At 34.6% G+C, this 26,895-nt stretch overlaps 1 protein-coding gene across 3 annotated transcripts in view; it reads right to left on the bottom strand.

Annotated features, from left to right (window-relative positions):
- The window catches only part of PHIP (PHIP subunit of CUL4-Ring ligase complex), a 114,365-nt gene that overhangs the window by 38,502 nt on the left and 48,968 nt on the right, over positions 1-26,895 (bottom strand). For 2 of the 3 annotated variants that reach the window (XM_084752382.1, XM_084752380.1), the window contains exons 16-22: positions 15,902-16,030; positions 14,166-14,391; positions 10,054-10,191; positions 9,178-9,361; positions 6,495-6,612; positions 3,538-3,678; positions 284-360 (exon numbers count right to left, since the gene is read on the bottom strand). In XM_084752382.1, coding sequence (XP_084608508.1) covers positions 284-360; positions 3,538-3,678; positions 6,495-6,612; positions 9,178-9,361; positions 10,054-10,191; positions 14,166-14,391; positions 15,902-16,030 — 1,013 coding nt within the window. The remainder of the gene's footprint in view (positions 1-283; positions 361-3,537; positions 3,679-6,494; positions 6,613-9,177; positions 9,362-10,053; positions 10,192-14,165; positions 14,392-15,901; positions 16,031-26,895) is intronic. The other variant, XM_084752381.1, reaches the window with a different exon arrangement.

Genomic DNA, 26,895 nt, shown 5'->3' with positions numbered 1-26,895 from the left:
GAGCTAATTCAATATTTTCATAATCTGGTGCTTACACAATCCTCAAAACTAGCAGTGAAGCTAGTTTATAATTCTGTATGATAAATACAATATTCAGAAATACAGTAGGCAAATGAGTTAAAAAGATCGTTTTACAGATCTAGTTGCAGTTTTTCTATAAAGACATGTCAGGAAGGAACTCTAAACATCTGTTAGGCAAGAGACTCTTCAAATAACTTTATATCCAAGATTTGGTTGGGCAGAAGTAGAGAAGCTTAAAAAGTAAAACTCCCTTCCCTTTTACCTGGAACTGCCATCACTGTGCCATGCCCGCTCCTCTTCTTCAGACGTCCCACCGCTGACAGCAACCACTTCACCTTCCTGTGACAGGCAAGACAGAATTCTTAAGGTAATACCTAAGACTAGTACCACATCTAAAACCTAACTTGGGAGTAGAAAAATAAATTTTTTGTATTTTTAATAAAAAATGTTGAAACAAATGTTCATAAATAATATCTATCAGTACCAGATTGAGAACATCGCTTAGGTAATTGTTTCATTTTATTTTTCAGAGCTGAAAATTGAACGCAAGGTATTGGATATGGCAGTTCTGAGCTGTATCTGCAGCCTTCTGATTCTCTTTCATGTTTCCAAAGAGGTAGAATTATGGGTTTACACCAAAACCACAGGCTTCATTCATTATTTAAAAATCTAAGAATAAATTTATTAAACGATAGACATCAAACTCCATACTTCAACAAAAACCGGGTCTTCATTCCATCCCTGGCCTCATATTATCCAACGAGAGATGAACTAAATCATCATCATCAGCAGCAGCAGCAGCAGCAGCAACAAGAACAACAACAACACAGCCTCCGACTGTTTTTCCTCTTACCAACTAACCATTCAAAGTTCAGAGAACACTATGGCTGTTACTTCTTGTTACAATTCTTATACAAATCTACTCTGTACAAATGTCATGCTTCAACAGTAACAGTCCCCAGTTACTGACCTATTTTAAGTGTTTTGTGTTTGTCATGTTATTTAGACTTACCAAGAATTAGAAATAAGAATAATTCATCTCAATACAAAAAAATAAAGGTTTTAAAAACTTTACAGAAAGTTATTTGAAGAATCACAACTATTATGAAGAGCTTAATTTGAACATACGTCATCGTAGTCCAATGCCTTGGCAATTTTCATTAAGAATAATGCAGTTTTATACTTGCTAGGCACTTTCAAACCATTAAGAGGTTAGCACACATTGTCACTTAAATAAAATAATTAATTGTTAAAACCTTATTTATTTTATGTGTATGAGTGTTGTCTCATGTTTGCATGTGTATCATATGTGAGCATGCTGCCTGGACGTCAGAATAGGGGGTTAGTACCATGGAACCAAGTAGAGTCCTGGAGTTACACTTGGTTGTGAACCTCCACGTTGGTGCTGGATTCCAAACCCAGATCCTTTAGAAAAGCAGCTAAGTGCTTTTCATAGTCGAGCCTTCATTCCAGCAACAGAATATTTTACTTCTTAAAATTGTAATTAAATATGATTATGTCATTTCAACCATCCTTAACCCCCAGATCCCTCACTGGCTGCTTTTTCATTTCTGTTTATTTACTTATCTATTTATTGCAAATAAATATAAAAATGCAACCTGCTCAATATATTTAAGTGCTCCTTATGGTTTTCTTTTATTTTGTTTTTAAGGGAAAAAAAGTATTTCTAGTTTGGTGGCTAAGTGAAGAATGTGAATGATGTAACTATTCAAGTGTGTAGTAAACTAACTGAAATCTATAAATAAATTAGTTATTTTTATATTTCATGTTTTTCCTTAAAAAGAAAAGAAATAAAACTACTTTTAATTTCTAAATTCAAAACACTAAAAGACAAAATACCTCAACCAAAACATCCAAACTTCTTTCTATTAATAATTATTTTATATGAACATATTCTAGTTTCTCTAAAGATTTTGCTTGACAGTTTTAAAAGGATGCTAAATTTGACTAATTTTCATGTCACTAATGTAATAGTCAAAATACCCAGGTTCCTAATAAATTGAATAGTAAAAGTACTTTATAAAGTTTTATATTTAAAAGAATATTATAAATCTCTCAACAATAAAGATTTTGTAATTCAACTGATTTGTCCATGTGTACTTTATATTCTTGGCACTTTCCAAATGTTCAGCAGATAGGCAAGGAAGCAAAGACCTATCAGGAGCTGAGAGAGGGTATCACTAGCACTTCGGTTTGAGCAATACACTGTCTTAACAAAATCACCCTCTCCCATCTCTAATATCAGGTAATTAATTTGTACTTCTGCTGTTTCGATAGAATAACCACATCAATTTAACTTGCCTATATCAGGACGTACGTGTGTGTGTGTGTGTGTGTGTGTGTGTGTGTGTGTGTGTGTGTGTGTATAACATTGTGTCAAGTCAACTATTTCTCTAAAAGAACGCATGGGAGGCAGGTCTGTGGGCGCCAGGTAAGCCTGAGAACCAAGCACATGGACAAGGAGGAGGCAGGAAACTAAACTACGGAACAATACCAGGCTTCTTCCCTATGAAGAAGAAAATTTGTTTGCAAAGAAAAGTGACTAAAGCAGGTGAGAGTTCCTACAATAGCTGGTTTATTCTGGCTAAAAAACCCAGCTCTTTACTGTCTCTCATGAATCTTCTTTACTACTCAAATATCAAGTCTCTAAGAAAATAAAAAAAGACAATAAATCCTGTTGGAAAGAACTACGGAATAGTAATTTTTTTTTTCTGAATTTTAACTTTGAGAAAATCTGTTTCTGAGTTGGGTCTAAGTATTATTGCCAAAACAAGCCTCAAATTTCTGGACTTAAATGCATTCTGTGTCAGTCTCCTAAGTGCTGAGCTACAGAAATATTTCAAGGTACCAGAGATTTTGAGATTAACTTACACTATGGATAGCATCTCCGCAGATACTCAAGAAAATTCTGAAATGTGCTTAATGTAAGATATAACTTGGCTTCAAAATATGAACACCTATCGCTATCTAACGTAAACCCATGTCTCAAAATTAAAACACACTAAAAATTATGAAAGAGAAATAATTTAGATTGAAGTCCCAAATAAGGTGATGGTTGATCACTGATTGTTTTTGCTTTAAAAATAAAAAAAATTAGTAAGAACAACATTTTAGAGAAATTTGTGCATAACCAATGGTAAAATGCTAAGAATAAGAAGCTCTAAATTTGTAACTAAGGTTAAAAAATAACCCAAACAGACAACTGCTTCTAATTACTGTTATAGTCACACTAAAACAGAATCATCAGGAACCAGTTTAATAGCTCAGCTCTAATATAAAGGGAACCTGCATTAATGATTAGTCATTAACAGTTACATAGATATAAAGTTTAAACATATTTGAAGCTCAGAACATGTACAGGACTTTCATTAATTAGTATTTTGTATTTAACATACTCTATTCTCAAGGTATTCTTTTTACTTTGCAAACAATGGAGTCTTACTTAAAATTTGAGTACAAGAGATACAGAGATTTGTAAATCTGCTAATATCTTACATCTGAAGAACTAGTCCCATTTTCTATCTCTTCTAGGGGCCTCGGTGTTTCTTCCAGGGCAGATCTTGTACGGTAACTGTGCTGATTTGCCTGTTGCTTTTTGGATTCTCCAAGATCCAGGAAATGCTCATGCGTATGATTCTGAAATAAATAGAAATAAAATTTATTCACAATAGGCTTTAAAATTTTAAAAAAATATTACAGAAAATTCATACATATTTAAAATACCACTGAAACGGACTACCAAATGAAATTCTTTTTGAAATAAATCACAGAAAGTTAACTGCAAGCTGGGTATAGTGGTTCACTCCTTTAATCCTAGCACTCAAGACAGAGGCAAGTGGGTCTCTGTGAGTTCAAGTCCAGTCTTACCTACATAACGAGTATCAGGGCAGCTAGAGCTATGTAGAGACCCTATTTTAACGCCAACCCCAACCCCATCCCTAAAAGAAATCATTTGCAGATGCCAATAACCAAGAACAAACTGACAAAGTCAAACACTAACAGAGATTTTTCAAACATAACACTCTCCTATAAAAGTTAAAGCAACTTCAAGAGCGAAAATCACCACATCCTTAAATACAGATCTTGTTACAGAAAACCAGATGCTATGAAAAAGAACCAAATAAAGATTCTTAAAATAAAAAACTAAACATTTAACCGGTTTAATCGGTCAGTGAGTGATAATATGAAAACAGGCTAATTACTGCTCAAAGCTTCAATAAAAACAAATCTGAGTGACGCAAATGCCTGAAAAAGACAGGACCAAGAAGGAAGACTGAGAGAATCCAGAGCTGAAACCCCGCCTCAACAACAAAACCAAAACAAACATATAAACAAACAAAAAACCCATCAACAACAGAGAGAGAGAGAGAGAGAGAGAGAGAGAAAGAAAGAAAGAAAGAAAGAAAGAAAGAAAGAAAGAAAGAAAGAAAGAAAGAAAGAACACCCTAAACAATGTTTTAAGGTTTTAGAACAGAGTTAAATAAAACTTACATTGGACACACCAGTCAAACCTGAAAATACAGAAAGGAAAACTAAGTACTAAAGACTACCATAAACAATGAACTTGGAGCTAGAGAGATGCTCAGCTGAGAGCAATGGTGGTCTTGCAGAAGACCTCTCAGTTCAGATCCCAGAACCCACATATAGGCTCATAGCAGGGATTCTGTTGAATTCTTCTGGCTTCTACTGGCACTGTATGCAGAAAGTACATATACAAACAAACAGGTAAGCATTCACAAGACAAATCTTCTTTTTGAAAAATGAACCTGACCCTAGACGCTAAGAAGAGAACAGCAGAAAAATCAGACCCAACACAAATCAGACATCTACCAAAGACAATACATGCAGTAAGCAGCAAACTCCTGCCCAGATCTAGCCAAGGGGCATGTCATTCTCCACAGATGAGTGAAGAGTGGGGTCTGACTTTCACATGATCTCTGGTGCCCCATATTTGACCATGTCCCCTTGATGGGGAGAACTGGTGGCACTCAGAGGAAGGATAGCAGTCTACCAAGAAGAGACATTATACCCTATGAGCATATACAGGGGGAGGAGGTCCCCCTCAGTCACAGTCATAGGGGAGGGGAATAGGGTGACAGTGGGAGGGAGGGAGGAATGGGAGGATAGAAGGGACGGGATAATGACTGAGTTGTAATCTAAATAAATAAATAAATAAATTTTTTAAAAAATGTGATCTGATAGTCTGTGGCCATATGATGGGGGCGGGGAAGTCCGCTTCAGTCAGAGGACCAGGGGAGGGATTAGGACAGAAGAGAGAGGAAGGGTGGAAATGGGAAGATAGAAGTGAGGGGATAACAACTGGGATGTAATCTGAATAAATTAAAATAAAAAGAATTTTTGGTTAGGTGTTAAGTTTTGATATGGCAGCATGTAATAAATAATACTGTTGTACAAAAAAAGAAAAATGAACCTGACCATAGACGTTAAGAAGAGAACCGTAGAAAAATCAGACACAAAGTAATTTGAAAATAAAATTCTATTCTCACTGATAAAAGTAAAATGAATGGTTACATATGAATGTAATATTCACTCCAAACACATCTGGTCTAAATGTTATAGAAATCTAGAAAGTACGTAAGATATAAAAAGGAAATAATGTTTTACCTTGTCAAAACCTGATTAATGCACTATTAAGAATTTAGTATTTGTTTTCATTTGGCATAAAAGTTTCCCACTACTCAAATTCATGTCATTTAAAGTTACTATTCTCTCAAATTGATACCTCTGGCAAGATAAATTCCAAATAGAAAAATATAAGCAGCATTTTAAATGGATTGGGCCTCAAGCTTCTAGGATTCTCCTACCTTGGCTTCCCAGTCTGGGATAGAGGCGTTAGCCACACACCTGGCTATTTTAAACGCCTTGATGAACGACAGTGATCAAGAAAGATGTATGTTAATCAATACTAATTTTTCTCCCCCTTCAACACAAAGTAGAATCTATTTTATTAGAGTCTCATGTCATGATGCTTTGGCCAATGATAAACCTAGCATAATATAATATTTATGTGCGCCATGTCATATGCTTTCCTCGTATGCGTAGAGTCCAGAAGAGACTGTTGGATTCCCCTAGATCTGAAGAAAATTCCAAGTGACAAACACAGGTCCTCTTTTTTACAGCAGCAAGTACTCATAACCAATAACAGATCTCTTCAGCCATCAACCTACCCAATTTAAGAGAGAGAAAAAGCTGTTCTTTTTATCAAATATCAGATGACTAACTACTAATAACAAATAAGGATGAAACAAAAAGTTTATGTGGGAGAAAAAAAATCAAGTAATCAAAATAAATAACCATGAATGAACTATAGTAACTTTTCATTAATATTAATTTGCTTATAACATAATGCTAATGATTACAATTTTAAGAAGAAGCTATAAAATGGTCATTATACTTACCCCTATAATATTAATGATCAAATAAATATTTACCTTTGAGACACTAAGTATTTTATTCTCTTTTGCGACAGTTAAGTGTTTCCTTTTCTCTTCTGACCTGTAACTCTTTATTTCTTCTTCTCCCTTTGCAGTTCTCCATTCTTCTTGTCTACTAAAAGAGAATATTTGAAAATGTAAACATTAGGTCTACAATTTTACAACTTATTTCCTTTATATTAAGGTAACAATGTGAGGTTTGTTCTGGAATTTTATTTCTAGGTGAAACATGTGTCTCAGGACATATGAGACTGGTTTTGCCTCTACCCTCATTTAAAACCGTTTCTGCTGTGGTAATTATAAATCAAGTCAAGTATTAAATTCTGTGAAGTTTTATCAAGACCCTTTCCTCATTTGGAATATGGCTTGCGCTTACACACTCTTACATGTCAAACAGGACATGTGCAATCTCATAACAGCAGAGCCTTAAAGTTGAACCACCAATTCCGGAAACACACAATTTTTTTTTCATTGACAGATATCAGACCCTACTACCCAAAAAACAAAACCATGTTCTATTCTAGACATCAGCTGGAACTAAAGGGGTTGGGAGTGGGGTTGATAAAAAGGGGGAATAACTTTGAATTTTAATTTCATTTAACCAAACTTCTGAGAACTAAAGAATTTTATTTTTATGTTATCTTGCAAGTTTTATTGCCTTTTTTGACTTTTTTTTTCCAAGATGAAAAAACAAGAAAGAAAATAGCATTCAGAATGCCCATACATTGCTGATACACTCACACTAAAGCATATTAATACTTTAATTTTACTTTCAGTCTAGTCATATTAATGAGATAATGAAATTTAAATCTTCAGAAAAAGGCCTCACCTCAAATTTAATTTTTTGATCTTTTTATACTTTTATGTTGAAATAATCTTAAATTCACATAGAGACGTGAAAAGGCACAGAAATTCTTGTATCCTTTATTTAGTTTTCTTCAACGGTAAAATCTTGCAAAAGTATAGTACAATGTCAATACCAACGTGCGGACATTGATTAAAATCACGAATCAACCTTCAGGTTTCTCTGGTTTTACTGCTAATCATTTGTAAATGTTGGTTCAATGCAAATATACTGTGTGTGTTCCTGTGTATTTACCACAAGAATCAATATACAAAGCATCTATTGAATAAAAATATTTTGTATTACCATTTTATTATCATACTAACACTTTCTTCTGCCTCCAATCTCCCGCCCTTCTAATTCTTAGTGACCATTAATTTGCTCTCTAACCCTGTAATGTTAATTCAATCATGTTAATAGAAATAATATGTTTTAATTAAGCATCCAGTCAACAAGACAGATTTATCTAAGTTATCTCATCATTAAGTTTTTCCTCTATAAAGTAGAATACCCATGAGATTAATCATGTGCCACTAAAGGAAATTTGGGTTTATTCTCTTAGCTTTTTTTGGGGGGGGGGCAGGGGTTGGTGGCTATTGCATTCATAAACTCACAGCAATTGTGACTACCTTAACAAGATTGGGTCCCTCAAATTTCATGATGGGTAAGGGAGGGATCCATAAAGTCACAAACCTTTCTGAGGATTCACAGGCAATTAAACTCGTGTAGAGGCATGAGTTCTCACCTCTCCCTGAGAAGCTATTGGTAGTTAATGGTTGCTGAGGAAGAGACATTTTTTTCCAGCAGTCTATACTCATAAGCTGCCCAGGTCCAAATAAGTTACCTCTGCTTACTTAAGCAAGCATAATTAAACTTGCTGGGTTATCAAAACAAACAAACACCAAAATATAAGGGAAAATAGTCATGAAAGTGAAGGGGATCAGTGAAAAACTAAAGAAGGCAAAGAGGGATAGTGTGAAATAATCAAAATAATTGCACATATACGGAATGAATGAATGGCATAATGAAGCCCATTATGATGTATAATTACTATATGCTAATAAGAATAAATTTCCAAGATACAATTATTGAAGTCATATATAACAGCTGCATAATAAAAGCACAAAACAGAATTCTAGAGAGTGTTTGCCATGCCACGTTCCCACAAAAAATAAAAGCACGCAAGCATAGCAGTTTTCTCTATAGATACCCAGTACTCATAGGTACATAGTACCATATCAGTGTGGCTCACTAGTTTAAAAAAAAAAAACTACTGCATAAACATGAGAATCTGAACTCGGGTCCGCAGCCCCCACCCATACAGCCAATGCCACAGCTTGAGTGCTTCCGTAACCCTTGTGCTAGCAGCAGTTTGGGGGAGGACACACCACACAGGCGAGTCCCTGGATCTTACTGGCCAGAGAGCCTAGTTCCAATGAGTTCCAGGTTCAGTGACCCTGTGTCTAAAAATAAAGTGCACAATGACAGGTAGACATCTGACATCAATTACTAAGTTTCACACATACACACATAGGCAAATATGTTTATGTCCACACAGAGGAAAAAAATACCAAGACATAGCAAAACTTGAATTGGTACCCAACTAAATATTTAGTGAACCTAACTGATAACCCTTTCTCCCCTAAATCCCCCATCTCATACCATTTACACAGTGTGTTCTAGAAAAACATATTTTGAACTTCACTTTTCAGCAGTGATGATTAGCTTAAAATACTAGCTTAAAAGAAATCACCAGGCTGAAAAGATATTTTCAAGAATATTACTCACAACAAATGCAAGCAACTGTGGTAAACACCAACTCATAACTCCCCTTACCCAGCTACACCAGCAGAGAGCTCAGGCACCACTACCCTCCGGCTCCACGCAACAAGATCTCGCTCTGTGGCGATTTCGCTTCTTGGAGCATTGCTGTGCATCTGCCGCACACCTTCAATTTGCCCACTGCGCCTCAATCCTACATTTGGGGGTGAATGAACTTCAGAGGTAGAACTTACAGACCCTAGGTGGGAGAAAAAGCAGTATGGTTAAGTTCTAGTTAGACACTCACCCAAGTTTATAACCAAAAGCAACCTACATTTTCTTCCACACAAAGTTTTTACAGCAAATAGTTTAATTATCATATCAGGAACAAAACCACAGGCAAAAGTTTAATGAAAACAAAAGATGTGGTTATTAAAATGATTGGATAAAGTAATGAGTCATAATTTGAAATGTTACATTCGTTTACTCCTGGTATAAAATCATTACTTTAAAAAACTGCTAAATCTTTCAAGAATTAAGAAAAGCAAATATAAGGACATGTATGACTTATAAATTTAACTTTTCTCTTAACATTAAATATACAACAGGAGCAAAAAACTAACTTATTTTGATTATGCTTTGAAAGTGACATAATAAACTGATTTTTTCATGTTTTTCAGGTTTACTGTAAGAACACTTGCCCAATATGAATAAAGAAAGCCTTGGCTCCCATCGCCAGCAATGAGGGAGTGGCGGTGAACAGAATCTTATATCTAAGGTTTACTTAAGGAAAGGTTGAAGAATATATGTAACTTTAAAATTTCATCTATTGTAAAAACTTGTATTTATTCTTCAAACACATGACCATTTCGGAAGCCTGTTTCATTTAGTCACTTCTCTACTGCTGATGATCAAGGTGGTCTCAGGTTTTAAAGTAAAATCTCAGCTCACCTCTGTTTAAACGGCTGCTATTGCTGACACCTGCTTCACCTGAACGCCTCAGGTCTTGCTCCTGCTGTAGTCTTTGAATCATGCTGTCTAGAGGACTGATATCCTGGTGTGCTTGCTGGCTTAACACCTGGTTCAATCCTGCAAAATATTACAAAAAATACTAGTTAGTCTCAGAGAAGGCCATAGCTAACATAAATTTTCCTGTGGTAAAGGCTTAAAATGATTACCTATAAGCGATAGCAAAGAAATAAAAGACGACATCCATAGCTTATTTTTAACTTACAAAAGTAAATGTGCTTATCATGACTCAAACATTCATGCATGTTAGGGAAACCAAATTATTAGCTCCATTATACAGTTAAAAAAAAAACAAAAACCTAAAACCTCAAAGTCATACATTCAAGAAGTGGCAAAAGTAGAATTTTACCACTTATATATAGAGGACGTGGCCACAGTAAAATTACCTATTTGCACCTTAATTTCTGACAATAGTCATTGATTCAACAAACTATTGGTGTCTACTATGTGCATAAGACTATGCCTAGCATTGGAGATCCAGTGACAAATTATAGACATTGAATACTTTGTCCTACAGCAAACTACCCATTCAGATAGGGACAATTAAACAATAAGCCCTCAGATAAATGCAGACTGTGAAAAATATAAAAACAAGGTGATAAGAAAGAGAAAGCGGAACTGAAGACACCTATGGTAAGCCAGAAGTCCAAGCAGCCATCTTTGAGAAGGCAGCATTGGGTGGAGACTTCGGTTAAGCATGTGAAGAACGTATCAGATTGGTGAGTGGAGACATGGAGGAATTTGGCCTATTTTAACCCAGTCCACTCACTAGCCCCTCTTATTCATGCCCATCAGTCATATAAACACACTTGACTTCTTTGTACTCTGAAATTTTACAATAAGGATACACATGGTAAAATTCTAACTCTTCCTTCAAATACCAACTAAAAAGATACTTTGTTATCACTGGGAAATTTTTCCAAAATTTCCTTGAAAGAATATCATATTCCTCAGGTCCTTATCCATCTTCTATTTTAGTACTCAGGTAAATATGTAACAAAAAGAAACATAAGTTTGTTTCTCAAATATATTTTGTTTTATTTTCTAAATCTAGCATAAACTGAAGCACATACAGCCTAGTCTTGGGCTGGAAAGACAGCACAGCAATTAAAAGCTTGTGGTGGCCTTGCAGGCGACCCCAGCTCAATTCCCAGCATCCATCTCAGGCAGTCTTTTTGTTAACTACAGCTCCATGGGACTGAACACAGGAATACACACACACACACACACACACACACACACACACACACACACACACACACACACACACACACACACCAGCCCGCCCTCTATATAAACACAATTAGAAATAAATTTGTGAAATGTTCAATATTGAACATAGAATAAAAAAAGAACAGAACATTTAATAATATAAGAATTACGAAACTATTTCCAAGAAAATAACAAATAGAATAATTACATGTATGTTTAAAAGGTCTGATCAGGTCAGGTTGTAGGGTACACATGAATTGTAAAGATAATACGCAAAGAATACTCTGAAATGAAGTAGTAATAAGAGACATCTAGATGTTAAGTGGTGGCGGCTCACGCTTTTAATCCCTGCCCTTGGGATGCAGAGGAAGGTGGATCTCTGTAGGTTCAAGACCTGCCTGGTCTACAGAGAGAGTTGCAGGCCAACCAAGACTACACAGAGAAACCCTGTCTCAAACCTCTCACCTAAAAAAAGAAAGGCTAAAAGGAAAATGCTATGGTATTACATGAGTTATTTTACCTAGAAAACTGACATTGAAATAGGATAAATAGTATGAATGACTTGGTCGCAATGCAAAAATGCAGAGAAAGACAGCTAAAATCAAATATCTACACTGAATTTCTGAATTTGCAGCTAGATCATATTTAAATGATTAACAATTTGGTATAGCCTAAGTTCACAATTTAAAAAGTACATTTAGATACCGATGCAACAAAACTCCACTTAAATCAATTTATTATTATAGTAGCCAAACCTACACTCGGCTTTACAATACTTAGCAAATAAATTTTCATAAACCTAAACATGCAAACAAATACAGTGACACTAATGTTTTTCTTAAACATTTTCTCAAAAACATTGGGTCTTGTTCCACTTGGCACTTTGTACTTCAGAATTCTAAAATAATGACAATTCTGAAAACTAGAAAAACATTTTAAAATACTACTAAGTTGTAATTACGGTTGAAGGTTCTCTTATGAAGCATCTTATGAGTAACTACTATCTATCTCCGTTTCATGCCATTTTATAACTGTGTTATGCTTTGAACCTAGAGTTTTCTCATAGGCATATGCTCTGAAATCTGTCTCCCATTTGCGGCCCTCTAAACTTTGTAGACCCTTGCTGGAGGAGTAGACAAACAGCAGCGGCTAAAGGTAACACCACCCTGACTCCCGCATAACTGCCTCCTCTTTCCTTCTGACGGCCCAGGAACAACTATACCAACACTGAGCTGCTCCACTGTAGCTGCCACTGTCATGTGTGTGAGAAAATAACTATTTCCTGTTTAAGTTCCTGCCGTTGGGCATTCTCAGGGAGGATAAAGGTACCCAGCATTACTTTTAAAAGCAGCAACAGAGTCAAGCATACAGTAAGTTTCTCTAATTGTGTGACACAACTGTAAAATTTATGTTTCCTAAATGTTTAGGTTGTAATGATGAAATTTCTTCATATAAGCTATAAAATGAGGGAAAATAAAAATTACAGTAACACTAAAGAAACTAATCTTTTCTTAATTTACTGTACCTAAAACCCCTGGTAATGAAACTATGCTGAGACCTGGGAAAAATCTGATCTTGCCAGTTGTTCTACAAAAGAATTCATGCATCCTCATCAATTTTAATTCCATGAATGATACTTCTCTAGTACGGAGACTTCTAGAATCTAAACATATGACTAGTTGTCAACAGGTAGCCATTCTTAGTTTCTATGAGTATGCTAAGAAACATTAGCTTAATAGAGATTCAAGTCTACAAAAGAAGTGGTGGTGGAAGCAATTCTACTAATGCTTTTTACTTACCGCGCTGCAGGGAGGATGGGCATGTCTGAGTTAAGGACTAGCACTTTTTATCTAGTATGTCCATCTTTATTCCAAGTTTACACTCAATCCTATAGCTTGTCCTATCGTGTTTGAATCTTCTGTGTTGTTTGTAAGACACTCAACACACAATCTATTCAGAAGGTCTGCCCATTACAACATAGTGTAAAACGTGTATGTAGTAGCTTAACAAACATTTGTCAGTCTTAAGTATGATTCCTAATGACCAAACTAGTTTAATCTTTAGAGGTTCGTTATTATCTGCATGTAATACGTCAGTGCTGTACTTGTCAAATCCAGGAAGAGTCTACACGTAACTACCATTCATTTCTTGAGCTCGCATGGCTTCAATATTCCATGACTTCACAGAAACAGCTGTCTATTATTTTTAAGCCTATCTTTCCACAATCCTTTAAAAGTTAATCACTTCTAGCCAGATGTGTCTGCACGTGACTTCAATCCTAGCACTCAAGAGGTAGAAGCAGATGGATCTCTGGAAATTCAAGACCAGTTTGGACTACCATAGTGAGTTCTAGGCCAGCTGGCCCTACATAGTAAGATCCTGGTTCAAACTTAAAAAAACAAACAAACAAAAAAACCAATTATTTCTTAAAATACACTCCAAAACTCCAAAAGGATTAGTCAATCTAGTTTTATGCTCTTTCATTGTTATTAACCTTACTAACATCAATCACAAACATCAATCACAATCACAACTCTGTATTTGTTAACTTTGTAACTAAGTTTTTGAGAGCATGGATCAAATTTAATTTCCTACTGAATAATCAAGATTTAGCAGGTCAAGACAGATGGTTTTTAATACATGTTACTAAATGAATAAATGAAGTACAAGATAATCCTATTAGTCCCCTGAGGTTAGAAACTGTGATAAACCAAAATGTATTTGCTTGAAATCTCTGTTTTAATTATCTGTAATTATTGAAAGAACTTTGTTGATTCAGACTATGTAAGAAACTTGACCCCCCTATGAAAATGGATGCCTACCTGAAGAAGTTACTCCCATCTGTGGGATGAGCTGCTCTTCCCTGCAATTTTCACGACCAGGAACTAATCTCTGGTATCTTGATGGATGAGGATTTCCGTCAACATCAACCAAAAATGGGGGAGGCATGAGATGAGGTGCCTGCTGAGTCTGCTCATCTAATACAAAATTGTTGGCATCACGGATAAGGGGCCGATAATCACTATGAAAAAACATCTGATCTGCTATCTGTAAAAAGAAAGGTCCATAAAATATTGGAAAAATAAAACTTATCATCAAAAAAAATTAATAAAATCATTAACAAAAGCCAGACACTATACCACAAATTAAGGTATTAAACATTTACTTTAAAGGACAATATGGGACTGGGATTTAATCTCAGCATCCATGATTAATTGCCAAAATTAAAAAGAAAGATTGGAGGAACTACAGAATCTACTATTCTTAATTTTAAGCATATCTCTGTATTTTCTTCACTGTCTATTATATGAAAACCTGCTGCTTAAAATTTTCTCTGAAACCCAGTGTAAACAAGTCATATACATTTAAAAATCATTAAAATAAGCTTTTCAATTTAAATGTAAATAAAATTACATTTAGGCATAAAGCATTCAAAGGTCTTTTTAACTTTCACAGATACTACATGCTCTATTTAAAATCGTTAGGCATGTGGTATTCGGGGGGGGGGGGGATTAACATGTCAAACACACGCTAAAAATACTAAAAATTTATGCTCCAATCCTCAGATTGATGTAATATTAACAAAATAAAAATAAAGTAACAAAAGCACTGTCTCTACAGTGTTTGCGATAATGTAAACAAATTATTATGATCTCACCCCTGATAGCTACAACTTCAAATTTTTATTGGTTACTTTGCAATGCCTTAAGCTAAATTATAAATTATTTAATCATTCTACTACAAATAAAACATTTAATTATTTTAATCCCTGGTCTTAAAGAACTTTTAGTAACAAAACATTAGCAAGTTACACACTTTGAGACTCACACGAAACCTAAGGAATTATACCCTAGACAAATGTATATTACCTGTATAAATGTAACATTTCACAGAATTTGAGATGCTCTTTTATAAGTATCACCTTCTATTCAATGTTAATTTATCATCGTCCCAGCACTTGGGGAGGCGAGGCAGAGGCAGGCAGATCTCTGAGTTTGAGGCCAGCTTGATCTACAAAGTGAGACCAGGACAGCAAATGCTAAACAGAGAAATCCTGTCTCAGGGAGAAGAAAAAAATAATTTATCCCAAATTAAAAACTGAAATGTAGATTGTTCTAACAGGATATGTAAAAAGTCGTTCTTTCTTAACTAATTATGATTTAAATACAGAAAAGATTTTAGATGTTTTCTTTACACTGCTTTCTAAAAACAAGTTTCTTGAGTATTTAAGGTATGATTCTTTGAGCTGATTTTAAAGTTCATTTTAAATTATGTGCAGCTGTGTGCTTGTATTTGCATGTGAGTGCATGTGTCCAGAAGCATCAAATCCCCTGGAGCGGGAGTTACATATGGTTGTGAGCTGCCTGCCATGGGTGCTGGGAACCAAACTCAGGTTCTCTGAAAGAACAGCAAGTACTCGTAACCACTGAGCATGTCTCCAACCCCAAGCCTTCTAATTTAAACAGCGTGCACTCTCACCTCCTCCTGAGGAAAAACATATAACCCCCACACCCATGTATGTAAGAAACAGGAAAAATGCTCATTTATCATACTCTACCTTGTCATATTTGCTACTGGACCCAAAACCAAAAATTAAAAGATGTCCATGGGAGTCTGTGCACGCGAAGTGCTGGCCATCAGGGGAGCATTTGCAGTCAAACACTGCACCATGTCCTTGCCCTTCAATCTGAAACACATTTAACCAAAAATTAGAAAGCTGCCATTAAAATATAAAGAACTGGTACTATTACTAGAATTTTACAATGGAAAGATTTAAAAGTATACATATATCCTAATAATGAAGATTAAGTATAATAAACAGAGCACAATAAAATTTGTGAAAATTCACGGAAAGTGACAGATTAACAGTGTTGAAAAACAGAATCCTAGTCACGGACCAGACACAATTCAGAAAATAAAAATACACAGATTTCCCTCCCACCCAGAGAAACTACCCAGATTAAAGCACAAATGAATCGTACATTCCATCTATTTCCATTTATTCCTGCCCTTTCTGTAAAGGCTAAGGAGAAGCGGTAGCAATTTCTTCCTTTCTTTCTTTTCTTTTCTTTTTTGGTAACACTCAGAAGTTGTAGCCAGAGATCACTGCTGATAAGACACTAAATTTTATTCTTGTTTAAAAAAAAAAAAATCCCTGGAGGTCTGACTCATCTTTTAATGGTGAATTTTAAAGATTAAAGAAAAGGGTTTTTTTACCTGATAATTGTTTTCTGTTTTCCAGTTCCATTAATCCAGAACGAATGGGTTTCTCCCTGCAACCTGTCAATCAAACAGAGGTGGCCAATCACCACTCTGATTTTTTTTGCTCTCAGTGCTTCTTCAGACTATGTTCCAGTTGAAAACTTCTTTAGCAGTGTTCTGAAAGAGGTAAAAATTCTACCCTATCTAAAGGGACTGAATTTCAAAAACATCTAAAATGGGAGTTGACTCCCAAACAAATAATAACTAAGGATGATTTTCAACAATTGTGACTGGATTTCTGGATTAGCAGAATCGGAACACACACATTATCAGGTAAGAAATACCTCCTTTCTGTTCCGGTATCCACTGATCTAGAACAAACTGAACTTGACTAGTTACATCCTAGGAAATGCTCGGGAAGAAAGAAATGGTAACTTTCTTTGAGTATTAATAATTAGGCAGAAGGGCAGATGTTCATGAAACACAGGAATTAAAAATGCAGAAGAACTACTGATTTCTCAAAAACAAAACAAATAAACAACCAAAAAAAACTACTACACTCAAAAGAGAAACACCACTCTAAAATCTGGCACATAGGATGGCCTCATAAAGACAACTAACCATGCCTTTGGACCTCTGAAGGTTAAAAAAAAAAAAAAAAGAATACATGTGATACTTATTGATATCCCAGATGCTGATTTACAGAGAAGCAGCTTTCTTTATAATTATTAAAGAAAACAAGAAAGCTTTTGTATTACTAATATAGAAAGAACTTACCACATAAAAGAGATAAATTGTTAATGAAATAGGACAATTTCTTGGGAATAGGAAACTTGTCAATAGCAGAGGAAGTTACCACTTTAGAACAACTCACAGAACCAAGGACAGAACTACTTTCCCAATAGTAGTCTAGGACACTAGCCACATAGCATATGCCAGAAATGTAAGACTATAAGTACATTGTCAGGATTCACATTTTGCGTGTTCAGTAATTTTATAGGCAAATAAGTACAACCCAAACTTACAAGTAACTAAGCACATAAACAGAAGAAAATCGCAAAGGAATTTTACATCCAAACTTTGATGTTTCAGTCCTCAACTCACTCAAAATTTCCAGGAAAATAAAAAACAAAGATTTTGTAAATGCTTTTAAAACTACACTTTTCTAAGTCTAAGTATATAGTTTTAAGCTACAATAGTATAGAGGAAGAGGTGTCAAAGTAGTTACACTCAGCGTAACAAATGAAACCTAACAGTTTCCTAAGCATGGCAGGATGTCCTCTGGGTATCTTAGTAATCTTGCACTGCATTTACTTTGGGGAGGGAGAGAAGGGGAAGTTACTCAAGTTCACGTGCATGCTACCTCTCAATGTGTCCATATTTATAGTTAGTAGATGTCCAGAAGAGTATTTTGGTTGAGCTGGAATTCATAAAACTCTAAAATAACAATCATACAAAATCTCTGTGTCCTACATAACACAGAATCTGAAAAGCCGTAGTTCCTGCAGGAAGGCCTGTCGAGTCTAACATGCGAAGCTGTAGTGTCAGTTGGGTTAGAGACCCACATACGTTGGAGATGACAGAGCAGTGTTACCTGCCAAGGGGTTACAAACTGGGAGTAGTACTAGCCCAAGAGTAGCTTTGATGTGACACGTGGAGGTATAAAATTTGGAATTTGCCCTGCTAGATTTGGGTCTTGCTTTGGTCCAGTATTTCCTCACTGTGCCCTGCTTCCTTCTTTTGGAATAGTAAAATATATTTTGAGCCATTTTATGTTGGAAGTTTATAATTTGGTTTTGTATTTTACATGGGGGGGGGGTCTTTGAATTTTAAAAAGTCTCGAGTCTGAAACTCTAGGGCTTTTGACATTGGACTAAATACATTTTGTATTATGATGTGGTAATCAGTCTATAGGGTCCAGAAAATGGAATATGGTCTAGGGCATTTGACATTGGATTAAATACATTTTGTATTATATGTGGCAACAAGTTTATAGGGTCCAGAAAGTAGAATATGGTCATCTGAATGAGAATGACCCCCACAGGCTCATGTGTTGCTGGTTTGAGTTTAGAGCAAATGCCACTCCTCCCCTCAGCCTTGAGCTTACAGATCACATGTAAGCTTTCAGCTTCTAATCCAGCACAGCTCCTGCCTGACTGCTGCCAAGCTGCCTGTCATGATGGTCATTAAACTTAGCCCTGTGAAACACTAAGCTATCTTAACCACTTTCTTCTTTAAGTTGCCTAAGTCATGGGTCTTTTATCACAGCTATAGAAAAGTAATTAATAGACTACCCTAGTTGCTTCTTTTTTTATAATGTGTACTATGACTGGCAAAGTCCACCAAAAGAAAAAAAAAGCAATCTCTGAAAAAGATTTCATCTTTTAAACCAGTCAAGGGATTTCTAAGAGTTTAAATATATGTGTAACTAGGAAGCAATGATCTTCCTTAAAAACAAAACAAAAAACCTTACATTTATATAAGGAATATGTGTATAAACATGAGACCTGTTCTACATTAAAAAAATGAATCAACAAAAAATCTAATAATACATAGGATTTATATTTATTCCATGTTATAATAAAATAGTTACACAAAACAAATAATGGCAAAATTTTAAAGCAAGAGTTCTCCCAGATGATGATTCCTCTAGCATGTCTATTATATATTATATACACTAAAGACTAAAGAATAACTAAAATAATTCATGAAATAGTATCAGCTAAGAATGGCAAAAATTTCAAAAGGAGGCAATAAAAGAAAAGCTTTATTTACCAATTGCCATATTCTGTTTTTTAAAAGTAGAAGATGAGGATTATATTAAAATAGTGTTCCTGTTATGAAAAAATTCTATGTGACTGGGTCCTAGGAGTATTTTTAGGAAATGAGTGTTAAACCCTTGTTAAGAGAGGTGGAAGACCAAGAAGAATTCTTCTAGTAATGAGCAAATAAATCATTTCGTAGCTCTGTTTAAGAATGAAGTACAACAAAAAAGCCAGTCTAAAATCATGATGTTCCAGAGGGTTATTCAAAGACCTAGATAAATGTGAACCTGATTTACATAAAAAAAGACCAAAGTGCAGACTAAAATTGTAAGGTCTAATTACATCAATCAGGTAGACTGACTAATGAAAACTATGAACTTCTAGAAGACTTCAAAACAAACACAAAGACAAAGCTTGTGAAGTAGCTTATGCAAATTCACTGTTAAAGAAACATGTCAATTCTATATCAAGGACCATTTTGTTTTCACACTTTACTTTAGGACAGACATATATCCTAAGAATCAAATAACAGATAGTATTTACACTTAAAAAATAAACAAACCCTCCTTTGTGTATAAAGACTGCTTTGAGTTAGACAACAATGGAGAAAATTAAAAGAATGCATATTACATGGGTCAGAGAAATGAGTCAGTAAAAAAAGGGGCGTGGCCTCAAGCCTTATGACCTCAGTTCAATCCCTGTGATCAACATGGTGGAAGATTAACAACCATTTCCACTAAATTGTCCTCTGACCTACACTTACACACACTAATGCAATAATAAAGACTGGTTTTAAAAAAGTATCCAATATAGTGAATATCCTTTCCTGTAGCTTAAAGTAAGATAATCAACAGACATTCTCCACATTCTGGCCTTCTAGTGGCCTTCCAAACAGCACTCTTCTTTTTGTCACTATTCTCAGTATTGAAAATTTACGGTAAGAACACTACATGTGAATTGAAGATTTAAATAAGTCTCCAAATATAATAAAATTCCATGGAAACTTATTCTCCTTCTCTCAACTCTGGAAATGACATAGTGGCTGTCTAAAACATCAACAGAATTTTGATCTCTTTTCTTGTCTACTCTGCCAAACAGGAGTGTTTCTGAAAGTTTAGTTCTAAACGCTATACTACCCTCCTACCTCTATGAAGAAACAGTTACAGATGGCACACTGTAGCCTTTCTGTTCTTAACTCTTAGAGCTTCAGGTCACAGTATCTCTAAATGCTGGAACAGGAAGTTCACCACAAGAAGTAAACAAGAACTGAACAAAACAAAACAAAACAAAAAGCCTGTTCTTTTTCCCTCTTGAACTTCTACTAATTCTACCATCGTTGTCAGAGTAACTGAGGCTTAACTATCTGAACGCATGCAATGAATCTTTCCTCCCTTCACTCCCTAGCCTTCTATCATATAAACTTTTCACTTAGCCAGGGGTGCGGTGGTGCATGCCTTTAATCCCAGCACTTGGGAGGCAGAGGCAGGTGGATCGCTGTGAGTTCGAGGCCAGCCTGGTCTACAAAGCGAGTCCAGGATAGTCAAGGCTACACAGAGAAACCCTGTGTCGAAAAACAAAAAACAAACAAAAATCATAATAATAAACTTTTCACTTGTAAACTTCCTACTACCCACTCACATAATTTTCCATCGTTAAGTAACCAAAGAAGTCCTCCCTAAATCTACTTAATTTCATACTTGACATCTGACCTCTAGCAACAAAACTATTGTTGCTTTGGCTTTTGGGCTATTTATGAAAACCTCCATAATGTATCACTATTTCCAGAAACAAGGTCACTTAAGTTTATTTATTGTTAATGTCCCTCAGCTTGTTTTTTTTTTTTTTACCTCACTGCCCATTATTTATAGTCTACTACAAACTTCCTACACTTATTTCATTTAAATTGTTTCTCTGTATTTATTTAACCTGTCACACAGAATCCCAAAAACTTGGACTATCTGGCCTGAAGTAACCACTGTATCTTCAGATATAGAAACTGAATGTTCTAATTTGTCATGCTTCTATTTGACATCAATATTTACCATTTCACATATGTTTCAGTTCTTCAAGTTAACTGCTAAGTTGCTAAAGATAGCCATGTCTTTCTCATTTTTGAAGATGCTGAGGTTTTATAATCACAAAATATACACTCAAATATATACTGACCAAAATGCCTTCAACTTCCTTTTTATATCCTATATGTAAATTATCCATACTTTTCCTTCAACTTCCTTTTTATATACTATATATAAATTATCTATACTTTTCCTTGTAATTATCAATTTTCAAATGTCTTGAGATAATGGTTAGCAGCTTATATCACTCCCCTCCCGAAAAATGTAAGTTCCTCAACAGTAACTAGTATTTATACCAAAAAAAGGGTAAGGTTTGATTTTTGTACCAAGACCAAGATGAAAGAGAGAATCTAATAAACATTGGAAACATGAAAATAATAAGAGTTATATATACATTGAGAAGCGTGAAGATAATTCCTTACTCAGATACAGTGATAGGAAGGCTATAAGCATCAGAGTGTCTTAAGCAGAGACTGTAAACACGTGACTCTCTACACTATCTCACTAGACAGGGAGAGGAAACGAGTTAAGAATGGAGAGGGATGGTGAACAAAACTTGGACTCCCAGTTTGCAAGTGCTAGCACGACAAGCTATGGCTATTTTCAGCTATTCTCTACCTAGATACATACAACTGTAATTACCTAAAACAAGGTCACACTGAGAACATGCTAACGTCAGAAGTATGCATTGGCAAAAATTCTGAGTGGTTTATTGGCAGCTTCAATTTGTTTGGAATGTTGCAAGGAGAAATGCATTGTTCTGGATTAGTGGACACTGGAACATTTCAAAAAGACTCTTAAGTAAAGAAAAGTTAAGAGAACATTATAAAAATAAAGCAAACTTTATTAAATAAAAACGCTTATTTGGTATTTACCCATGAAATAACAAAACCAAAGCAGATTATTGAATTCAGTAAAAAACAAAAACAATAAACATTTGCTAATGAGACAATTTGTATTCTTTTTTTTCAATTAAAAGCAAACCAGGTAAGAAGCAATAAAGTACATCTTTAAATACAGAAAAATACACAGTAAAAAAGTGAGAACTAAAGACATGAACAGCAAATGAGATAAAACAAAAACAGCAAAGACACAAGAAAAATCTAACCAGGGCCTGAAGAGACCACTGTGAACCCTGGTAACGCATACGAAATGTGGAAGTGAAGAAATTTTAATCTTTTAAATTAAAATAAAATACTATATTTAATTCTAATTATTCTGTATGGCAATTTAAAAGGAAAAATGGGGGCCATGATCAATTTTTAATAATTTTTAAATGAACATTTAAACTTTTAGTAGACTTCAAACCTAATTAATTTTTTCTAGGGATGGGATTGACACAATGCGTAAATTTTAGTATGGAGAGTATACAGAAGGCATTTTCAAGTTACTTCTATAAGCAACGTAACTAACTGCCTTGAAGCATTTAGTTGACGTTCATACACTGCAGTTACAGAAAGCTCTTACCAAAACAAAGTTATAATGAAGTTTTCTTCATGTCAATGCCAAGCTAAAACATAGCCTTATTAAACTAGGCACAACTGGCTTAGAGTACTCATATACTACATGCTTTATAAACTTCTCAAAAACATAGCACTTTCCTTGATAACTTAAGCTGTGCAAAAACTGTTCAAGCTGAAACATTAAGTATTAACGTGGTTTCAAAAATTACTACACAAGATAAAGTACAAGGTCTAGAAGCTCAGCATTTTTTAAAGAACAATGCCTAATGTGTTGATAATTTCTCTACAATATTTCCTTTAGTCTCTTTCATCCCTAGAAGAAGAGTGAGAGTTAAGTGGAACAGCAGTGAGGGGAGAAGAGGGACAAAGGCTGTTTCCCCAAATGCAACGAGACAACAGAGTGGAGGAGCTGACAGGAATGTGTTTTCCCTTATCAAGTATATCACTTATTATATTCTTCTATATCTCATAATTAATGGAAACAAACCCAGAGCCTGCCTCTCAACTACCTCTATTATTCAGGTCCTCTGCAAAGAGGAGCTGACAATAAAAACAAGAAAAGTTATCTCATTATTTTTTTCTTAAATACCACTAGGAGCTGAGAATTCAGTTATATGATTTTGAAATAAAATCAATTAGAAATAATTACTGAAACAAAAAGAAACTATGTGAATTCTCAATAGCAAACCTCATGTTTTGTTTACAAATTTAAACAGTCCAAAAACAAAGCAAAGAACTTAAAAGTCTTAGGGGCTTGAAGAGATGTCAAAGCTGTGAAGAACACTGGCTGCTTTTCCAGAGATCCTGAGTTCAATTCCCAGCAACCACATAGGAGCTTACAACTATCTGTAACTCCAGTTCCAGAGGATTTGACACCTCTTACAGACATACATACAGGCAAAACACCAATGCAAATAAAATAAATAACTTATTAAACAAAAAGTCTTAGTTAAGTTTTTTTAAATCGTAACAACATCTCAAACATATGCATTTAAAAATTCAACTTTTCACTAAAAAAACTTTAATACAGGATTCAAATGAAGATTTTAAGAAGAGAATTCTAATATTTTTTACTTACTCATAATATTGAATTATTTTTTAAGATAAATTCTATTCTCTTTCAAAAATATATTATATATTTAGGCAAGAGCCCAATTATTTAAAAAATAAAAGAGATACTAATATTGATACAATATCCTAATACGCTTAAGTGTAGTAATGAGGGGGTTTATTTTAGTGACAGGACTGAGCGCAGCTCCCTGTGAATGTTAGGCAAACATTTTCTTCAGCACTTAAGCTATATCCCCAGCCCTAAATTTTTAAGTATTTCTATATATTTTAAAAATTCATTCTTTTAAAGGCATAGATTTCTTATTTTCCGGCTTTCAGTCCAAATGTTGAATTTATTTATTCATTTTATAAGCTTCAATTCTTAAAATTCCTCAAAAACAGTACTTATTATATAAGCATTTACCAGCTCTAAGTCTAGATTGGAGTACTATTTGAGAATTATTCATTTTTAAATTCTAAAAGGATGAGTAGGCATGCCAAATAATGCTCAGAAAATATTAAATTCAACTCTGATTTAGTATGATAAACACAATATAATATCAGAGATAGCATCTGGACTGATTAAAGCCAAACAGCGACACTGAGGCCACAGCTGACACATATATGAGTGGCCAGTAAAACCATCAACTTCTATTTCATTGAAAAGTTGTTTTTAATTTCTCGGTAGCAGTGCTGGATACTTTTTCTGCCATCTGGCCGTAAAAATAAACAAAAAGACCCAAAACAACAAAAAAGGCGATGAAAAAACAGTAAAAACCAAAAAGAATTATGGCAGTCACATAATTGACAAAGATTGTAAAATAAAAGTCACAGCAGAGCCACTCAGGATTATATCACTGTTGTTACTCCTTAAACACATCACTAACTGGGTATAACTGGTAGTGGCTATACAGTGATACTTAAATTTTCTCAGCTACCACCCTGAATATAGTTAGTATGAAGAATACATTAGTAATAGTCTTATAAAACATAAAAATTTTATACCCTGTGACCAACACAAAGCTGTGCAAAGCACTTTAGTTTTGTAAAATTTTCTGTGAAACCAGAAATCAAACTACCCTTATTATAAAAGATACTCAAAGATTTTGTAGTTTCATAACTACATTGAAATCTCAAAAATCATTTAAAAATCAGAAACCACTAAAAACATTTTAAAAATAAAGGTAATAACTTATTTTTGATTAGACAAAACACAGCACATACTCTTCAACTGTTCTGTATCAAGAATAATTGTTTTATTTATAATCATTATGAAATATTTTAAGTGGGCCTATGCAATTTTATTATTTATTGGACATAGAAAAGAAATATTTCATTAACTAAAACAAAATCATTTCTCTTTCTTTTCTTTTTTTCTTAAAAGATATGGTCACGCTATGCACAGGGGTGCCTGCCTATAATCCCAGCACTCCAAAGTCAGAGGCAGGTAGATCAATGTGAGTTCAAGGTCAGCCTGGTCTTCAATCTGAGTTCAGGACAGCCAAGGGGACACTGAGAAACCCTGTCTCGAAAAGACAAAACAAAACAAGAGAAAGAAAAAAGTGATCTCAAAAAAAGGCCAAGCTGGCCTGTCACCCACTTCATGCAGCCAGAACTGACCTTCAACTCTTGATCCTCCTGATTCTATCCTCCAAATGTGGACTATACATTCACTCAAAAAAAATTTTTTTTAGTAATTAAGGAATTTTTATAATCAGATTTCTGGCTATGTAACTAATTTGTTATGGGCAAGACCAGATAATTAATAAATATAAAAGTGCTACAATTTTTTTGTCTGCTGAAATGGTGGAATGTTGATGTTCCAAACTTACCTGATAAGAAGAAATTCAGAATCATTGTTTAACTAACTAAAAATTACTTTTCATTTCTATAGCAGTATAAGAATGCTCTTTAGAACAGTAAATAATTAAGTGAAATCACTAACATCCTTCATCATAATTAAGGACCAATTGAGAAACAACCAACTTCTTTATTCAACAGATATGTAAAACAAGCAATCCAGAAATATAAAGATAAAAAAGAGGTAACTGCTTTGCCACATTTGTGAATTTGCTATAAAACAAAAACTCTACATAATCACAAAGGAAATCCATTCATCACAAACTAAACCAAATAATCATTTTTCGTAAAAAGGTGAATTGTACAATTTTATTTCTTATGTACACTAAGGCACATCGACGGCAAAGTGCAAAATTAATCACTTCACTAACAAAACTTTTTTATTCTTAGACTCAATCAAGATCAGCACTCAGTGTCATCCCATCTCTTCACACGCACTGCGTCTAACAAAGGACTCTGGAGGGGACATGCATGTGACCTCAACCAATGAGACACTACAACCCTTGCACTTGCCAAGGAGCACTACTACCAGGCTATGTTCCCAGCCTGAAAACGACTCAACTTGCAAAACGCTTCTGATTTTTCTGTCATTTTCGCTAATTATACCCCACCTTATGACTTTATAAAGATTTGTTTAAAAAAATCTAAACAAGTAAAAAAAAAAGTAGAAACAGGTTTCTTTCCTTCCTCTTGTTGACTGGGAGTAGTTTTTTAGGTGCAGTATTTAAGGGCCTCTTCAATTCATACATTGATCAAAGAGGAGGGCAGAAACTACTTAGTAAGCTGTAAATGTATTCAAACCAATGCTAATTCAAATGTTCATCAAAAATAAGCTAAATGCACATAAAGCCAGTGTGGAGACAAAAGGCATGAAGCCAAAATATTTATCTAACACACCATCAACTTGACCAAACTTAAGAAATACCTAATCCTTTGGCTTCAATTTGATGTACTCAAATAAAATTGTGTTTTACAGAAACAAAAACAAAAGAAAAATGCCAACAAAAATGCAAAAAAAAAAAAAAAAGATATTTTCTTCCCTATAACTTCATTTATATGACTTACTGGTCAGTTTCACTGCTAAAATTAAGAAAACTAAGCCAGTTATCACAATACACAGGAATCATAATACAAACA

Source organism: Acomys minous (genome assembly GCF_964271855.1).
Source record: "Acomys minous genome assembly, chromosome: 13".
NCBI lineage: Eukaryota > Metazoa > Chordata > Mammalia > Rodentia > Muridae > Acomys > Acomys minous.
The sequence above is the reverse complement of the archived record's forward strand: the minus strand, read 5'-3'. Positions and strand labels throughout refer to the sequence as shown.